Source organism: Sardina pilchardus, chromosome 17 (genome assembly GCF_963854185.1).
Source record: "Sardina pilchardus chromosome 17, fSarPil1.1, whole genome shotgun sequence".
In the NCBI taxonomy this organism is placed as follows: Eukaryota; Metazoa; Chordata; class Actinopteri; order Clupeiformes; family Clupeidae; genus Sardina; species Sardina pilchardus.
Window position 1 is genome coordinate 5,057,403 of NC_085010.1, and position 7,500 is coordinate 5,064,902.

The 7,500-nt window shown below is 46.9% G+C and overlaps 1 protein-coding gene across 1 annotated transcript in view; it reads left to right on the forward strand.

Annotated features, from left to right (window-relative positions):
- Positions 1–5,992, forward strand: part of LOC134061799 (ATP-binding cassette sub-family D member 2) — a 26,921-nt gene extending 20,929 nt beyond the window's left edge. Inside the window, exons 8-10 of the mRNA XM_062517598.1 lie at positions 1,489–1,573; positions 1,979–2,104; positions 2,390–5,992. Coding sequence (XP_062373582.1) covers positions 1,489–1,573; positions 1,979–2,104; positions 2,390–2,606 — 428 coding nt within the window. The 3' untranslated portion in view covers positions 2,607–5,992. The remainder of the gene's footprint in view (positions 1–1,488; positions 1,574–1,978; positions 2,105–2,389) is intronic.
- Positions 5,993–7,500: the final 1,508 nt, after the last annotated feature.

Here is a 7,500-nt window from a genome sequence, read left to right on the forward strand (position 1 = left end):
GAGGTGGGTACCTCTTCCTCCTCTCTCTCTCTCTTCTCTGTCTCTCTCTCTCAACCTCAACCACATTGTCACCCGCGAGGGAGGTGGGTACCTCCCCCTCCTCTTCTTCCTCTCTCTCTCTCTCTCTCTTCCTTTCTTTCTCTTTACATCGTCACCCACAAGGGAGGTGCCTACCTCTTCCTCATCTTCCTCCTCTCTTTCTCTCTCTTCTTCTCTTTCTCTCTCTCCCTCTCCTCTTTCTCTCTTAATATTGTCACTTGTAAGGGAGGTGGGGACACCACCACAACCACCTTGTGCTCTTCTATTGTGTCTTGCTGTTCATCTGCCTTCTATACTCTCTCTCTCCCCCCTCTCTTCTCTTCCTCACTCTTCTCTCTCTCTCTTCCCTCTCTTCTCTCTCTTCTCTCCCTCTGTCTTCCCTCCCTCTCTCTCTCTCTCTCTCTCTCTCCTTTGATTCCTGTTTGTGGCTCACAGGCGTCTCTTTGTCTCACCGCCGCGCTGCTTGAATGAGTTAATGGTCGTGTCTACACGTAGCTGGGTATTTATGGAGTTGACCAAAAGGTCCTGAGGTCCTATTTTTAAAAACAGACATTTTGTCATGGGTTTTGGCCTTTCGTCAACATGAAAAGTGAATCACTGAAAATGGCTCTTTTGAAAGTCTCCGGCAAACATGGAGATTTTATGAAAGAAGTCTCTGTCAGTGTTTGCCGTTGACAGACATGAGGACAGGCGTGAGGGAAGGTGTGTGGACAGGTGTGTGTGTGGACAGGTGTGGGCAAGTTTGTGGTGGGTGGACAGGTTGAGGACGGGCGTTTTTAGATCGTGAATTTGTGACCCTGATTTTGTGCACCAATGTGAACGGAATAATTCTGAAATACGGTGCTGTGTGGACATGGCCTGGACGGACGCCTCTGTCTGTCCACTGCAGTAACGTGGCCTGGGCTGACCCGCCGGTTCGGCCATGTTAATCCCCGTAATTCCCATAATTCCCGTGTCCAGGGTGCGGGTCTGGTTCCTGCGGAGCGACTGTTCTCTCCCTCCGACTGTGCTCAGCTCTGCATTCCGAGGCGGCATGGGCTGGCCGCTCCCCAGGAGTCACGCTGCGGGATTAAGGAGCGCTAGATCCGATCGGCGTGAAGTTCTCAAGCGAAAAGTTGCTGCAGGAAACAAAACTGTGATTGTTTGCGTGTTTGTTTATTGGTGGTTTGTGTTGTGCGCTAGATCCCGTGGTAGACCCCAACAATGCATATGCACTCAGCTGTGATGTGGTGTAACTGCTGCAGTGGGCCACACATGCTCTTGCACAACTCAGACTCAAGCAGGTGACAAACCTGCTGAAGAGAACTCCCAGGGTTCCTCTGGACACTGCACTCTGTGTTCTGTGTTCTGTCTTGTGTTTGTTGGGTTCTCATTCTGTGTTCTCTGTTCTGTGTTGTTTGTTGGGTTCTCATTCTGCCCTCTATGTTCCGTGTTCCGTGTTCTCTGCAGGCTGGGATGCAGAGCTGGACTGGAAGGATGTTCTGTCAGGTGGAGAGAAGCAAAGAATGGGCATGGCACGCATGTTCTACCAAAAGTAAGAGACACGCACGCATGCACACACTGTGTGTCTCTCTGTGCTGTGTGTGTGTGTGTCCACTCCATCTCTCTGTGCTGTGTGTGTGTCCACTCCATCTCTCTCTGTGTGTGTGTCCACTCCATCTCTGTGTGTGTGTGTGTCCACTCCATATCTCTGTCCTATGTGTGTCCACTCCATCTCTCTGTCCTATGTGTGTCCACTCCATCTCTCTGTGCTGTGTGTGTCCACTCCATCTCTTTGTGTTTGTGTGTCCACTCCATCTCTCTGTCCTATGTGTGTGTGTGTCCACTTCATCTCTCTATGCTGTGTGTCCACTCCATCTCTGTGTGTGTGTGTGTGTCCACTCCATCTGTGTGTGTGTGTGTGTCCACTCCATCTCTCGGTTCTGTGTGTCCACTCCAGGCCCAAGTACGCCCTGCTGGACGAGTGCACCAGTGCGGTCAGCATCGACGTGGAGGGCAAGATCTTCCAGGCAGCAAAGGATGCTGGGATATCTCTCTTATCGATCACGCACAGGCCCTCTCTCTGGTGAGCTGTGAGCTCCTCCTACACACACACACACACACACATACTGTACACATACACACACACACTCACTCACACACACACACACACACACACACACACACACACACACACACACATGAATAGACAGACACTCGCAAACACTCCGTACTCACACTAAACAATTTCTTAATGCAGTCTTATTCAGATATGTTTGTTGTGCTTTTATGGCATAGTTCTCCAACTGCAATTCCCACAATGCTTGAAAAATGAACAGCCACTCTCTTGTACCCTCTTCCTCCTCAACAGGAAGTACCACACGCACCTGCTGCAGTTCGACGGGGAGGGCGGCTGGCGTTTCGAACAGCTGGACACGGCGACGCGTCTCTCGCTGACCGAGGAGAAACAGCGGCTCGAGAGCCAGCTCGCCGGCATTCCCAAGATGCAACAGCGCCTCAATGAGCTCTGCAAGATCCTCGGCGAGGACTCCGTTCTCAAAACAGCCGACCTGAAAGAGGGGGAGTGAGAGAGGGAGAAAGAGAAGTGTGTGTGTGTGTGTGTGAGAGAGAGGTAGTGTGTGTGCCTGGGTTTAGTTGTCCCCTTTCAAACCTGTGTCTCTTGAGCTGCTACGTGTGTGTGTGTGTGTATGTGTGTGTGTGTGTGTGTGTGGCGGAAGCAAGCTGGTTTGGTGAAGCTAGTTTGCGGAACTAGCTGCTGAATTTGTAGAACCTTGAGATTGGACCCACACCTGAACTGAACGCACTGGTTTCAGACGCCTCTGAGTGAGTGAACTAGTATTAGCCCTGAGGAGCGCACAGAGCCCGGTCATGCTGGATGGACGTTGGATGGACGCTGGATCAACGCTCCCCATCTGATGGCCAGTGTGGTCCAGCTTTTCAGATCATCTTTGTTGTGTCCTCATCGTTCACAGTGGACTGGAGAAGGAGACTGTCTGTATGGATTTTATTTTTATTTTTTTGAGGGTGTATGATGTTTCGAGACCCAGAACTCCCGAGGACCCCGGGAGACATCTCTGATGATGTGTCTGAGTGCTTCACAAGGTGTATTTTTGGAGACTGGTTTTAGTTTTTGTTATTTGTTGGCACTTTATTCTTTTCCACTTTTTCAATGTGATTGTATATTTTCTGAGGTATGTTCACTAGTGGTGGAGCAGTCACAACATCACCCTCTGGCAGCCGGTCAGTGTGGCTATTCCTCTCAAACTTGCTGTTGCGTCATCATCACCATCTGATAAGCGGTCAGCGCGACTATTGTTCCCAAACCTGCTGTCCCGAGTCGCTTTGGATCGCTTTGAAGCGTCTCCTAAATACCACTCGACTTCAATGTTGAACTGTGAGTTGGGGAGTTCCTGTGGTCCCCACCTGTGAGAGTCCATGCAGTCTTCCTGCGGTACTTTATATCAGTTCCTTCCTGATGTGGTGGTTTTTAATGGATGAAATGTTTGAATAGATGAAAGGGATGGGACATGTTTTAATGGATGGTTTTATTTTGTTGTTGTTGTTGATGTTGATGTTGATGAAATTGGTGTAGAAGAACAAGAACGAATGGTGTGAGCTTTCTACTCGTGACCAGGCCCACAATCCTGATGCTTACTGTCACTGACACTGACACTGTCCCTGTGTTTGTTGATCAAAACAGATCAAAACAAACACAAACAAACAACCCCCCTGTGCCCTGACTCCACCCTGCTGAGTCACATGACTGTAGTCGCCCTGACAGTCAGAGCACTTGAGTTGCTGTGTAGTTCACGGCACTCTTCGTACAGTATGTACTTGCTTGTTAGACGCACCCCAATCTGGAAAGGTTCACACTGAGCACACTGAAGAGCTGGGGCCGGGTACTTGAGGTTGCTGGTGTTGCCTTGTGCAGGCTTTTATTTTTAAGGAAACTGACAGCTGTCAAGCGTGCACACCGGTGGCCATTTTGGCTCTGCCTGCTTTAGGTCCAGCCATCTTGCATCTTACTTCCTGAGGCCCACAGTTGCATAGAGAATTGCATTCGTGCCCAACCGCTAATGCACACACGGGCACACACACACACACACACACACACACACACAAACTCATAAGATGTGCTTGCGCATGCATAGACATGGCAAAGCAGACACACACCCACACACACAATGAGATCTTCGAGTGCAGAGACAAAGTGGTCTGGCATATTAAACAAACACAATAGCCAGATGGTTCCTGATGGTCCCCGGGTCCTACTGTAGTAGGCTTTAGGAGCCGTTGCACCACTCTTCCCAGACCACTAGCAAAAGCCGACGTGTTTATTTACAACTAATCCTGCTTCACGTGGCTTCACCGGCGTCAGCAATGCATGCTGGGAAGTCCGACTCATTGTGCTGAGACTGGGCTGGGGTCATGCTGGACCGGACGCTTTGAGATTTCTCTTTGTTGATTTCTACTCTTTCCTTTACGGAACACTGGATGTTATTTTTTTACATGAATGTTCTGATTCTGTGAGTTCTGTTTTGGAATGTGTGTGTGATTCTATGATTCTATGATTCTATTCCGCTCCTGTGTTCTGTGTCCACCTTGTTTGGTTTGACCTGAGGTGACCATCAGTGGACTGTATCCCACCAGCCCTGCTGGGGGGACATGCTCCTGTCATGATGAATGTAACACTTCCACGTCCTGTGAGAAGCCTATGAACATCTCCCTCTTTTGTTGAGATTTTCCACTTCAAATGTGGCTCCTTTCTTATTCCTCCTGATGAAAAAGAACAGTTGAAAATGTCGACAAAACGTTGTGGTACAATCAGGTGTGCTGATGCTCACCTGTGTGTGGGTGGAGCGGTGTGATTGGGGTCTAACTTGTTGAAGGCACTCAGATCTTGATCACACTGCGCCTATTTCCACTGCGCCTATTTCCACACACTCTCTCTCATTGTGCATGTCATCGTTATACTGGCTTTTGTCAGCCATTGTTAATCAGCATTTCAGGAAATAACTTTTGTTTTAAATGCGGAACCATGTAAGTCATTTTTTTTTTTTTGGAACTGAAACCTTTTTCACTGGCAAATGAAGCTACTGTTGGATGCCAAAAATGTGATTAGTCTTGTAGGTCTTATTGTTACTTTGAAACTAGACCGATCTGAAGTCCTTTAGTACGAAACGTATGACGTGACCAGGTATTCCAGTCTTGAAGCTCTAAGTCCTGAAGTGGAGGATTTCTGTGCTGTACTCCTCATCTGATCAAACCGAATTTGAAACATTCAAACCCAGAACCCAGTCCTAACAACACCACCTTACTGTAACTACAATCATGTTGCTATTCACATATTGTAAATAGGCTAGTTTTCTATATCTGAGAAAGATGTTGCGATGAGCCTCTATTTTGCCATGGGTTATTTATGAGAAAAGAAGCGACGGTGTGTGGGTTCAATGGCGTTTGGTTTAGTTGGTGTGAGCGAGCGAGCGAGTGAGTGCACGTTTGAAGTCGTCGTTCGGTAAAGAGGAGACACTTCACCCACGCCATGGACAGTGAATGGGCACCTTTGTTGTCGATGCTGTTGTCGTGGGAGACCATAGGACCTAACATCGATCCCTCGGTGGCTTGGAGCTGAACAACATATGTCAGGGACAAAAGACAGAAGCGTCGCCTGGTCGTTGAAACAGTTCGTGAATTTTTAATGGAGGCCGGTTACATCGCCCTGAGCGTCATGGTGACCCGCCTCTCCGTACGTCGCCGTGACGACCTGCCTCTGCGTAGTCAGGCCCTACTGTAGCCCATCTGCATGTCAGGGTACTTCCCATAGATATCTATGGTACTTCCTTTCTAATGTTTTTTAAAAGTGGTACTAACTCGCCGTTTGACTTATGCCTGGCAGGCTGAATGATTGGAGCCAATCTTTTGGGGAAATGCAGATAAACTGTAAATAAAAATTAACCACTAAGAACTGTGTGTGTGTGCTTGTGTCAATTGTTCACAGATGCCCATCATTTGATGTCAGAGTGTCAAATAATAGTTTTACATTTACATTTATTTTCTTACACATTTTACTACTATTGAATACACATTATGTGCTTAGTATATATTGTCTTTAAAGCTGTTATGAAGGTGAAACACGTTTCATAAAGCACATTTCATACACAGGGGTAAGGTAATGGAGCCTGGCTCCACCTGTCTACGCACTTCCACTCAATTTCTTTCTGCTACAGTACTCCGTCTGGAATAGTCTGATCTGCCCTCGTTTACTCCCGATTCCTGGAAGCCGGACCAGCCAGTGAACAGAGGGCGTTCCTGAGAATGATTACATTTAAGTTGCAAGCCTATCGTTATCGTTGTACCAAACGTTAGTGATTGAACTCCAATGATTTCAAACTTCAGACAAGCGTCCAACAACCAGGAAATAAACGTTCGCCAATGGATCTAGTCCAGACTCTGTGAAGTCAGAGAGTCTGGTCTCCAGGCTAAACTTAATGTGCTTTACATAAACAAAATCAACAAACAATAGTATACACTGTGAAGCCGTTACCCTGTTGGTTAAACTGGATGAAGAACAATGCTGCGACTGTCTGGGGAGGAAGAGGAAGAAGAGAGAAATGGTCCCCATGAGTCCTGCATACTGTTATTCCACACTTTCAGGTTTCAGGGGGGTATTCCAAGTACGTGGTTTAGTGACAAACCTGAACTCAAGAGTAAGTGGTAAACCTCCTGCAACAGGAGCCCTATGGCATTTTCTTAGGAGAATATGGCCATACAGCTCTTCTATTACGAGGTGTACTACTTAGTCTGAGTAAACTTAACATGGTTTATCACCAAACCACATACTTGGAATTGGAATAGGCCAGTGCATTTCATGCATAGGGGTGATTCAGTATGCTTAGACAAACACGAAAGCATAATATTAGTAAATAAAAGTATAAAAATGCAGTTTAGAAGTCTAAAAAGTAAAGTACATAAAATAGAGCACAAGGAATGGTGATGGGAACGGAATGGTATCAGGCCTGGAAAATGTAAACAAAGCCAAAATTAATTGCTGGAAGCCTGGGACAGAGAACCTGAGGCCTGTGAGCATGGCTATCATACCTTTTGAATTACATATTGACTATTCTGAGTATATTCATTTTTGCTACTAAAAACTGCCAGCTAGACCATGTGTTGATGCACCTGCTGCACATGATAACGCGGACAGTTAATGCGTATTTGTCGCCATCTCTTGGTTGAAAGAGGAACTACTATTTACAACAGCATGATACTATTATTTCTTGCAGTCATAAAACCAAATATGTACAGTGCAGTATTTTACAGTGATTTTTGGTCAATAAAGATTACACATAATTGGTGTTTAAAATGTGTATTAAATCATGTGCATCGACAGAAACCGGTGGGACTCTCCTCGTTATTTATGCATTACCCGAAACCGCCACAAGATCGCGCTCACCCACAGGT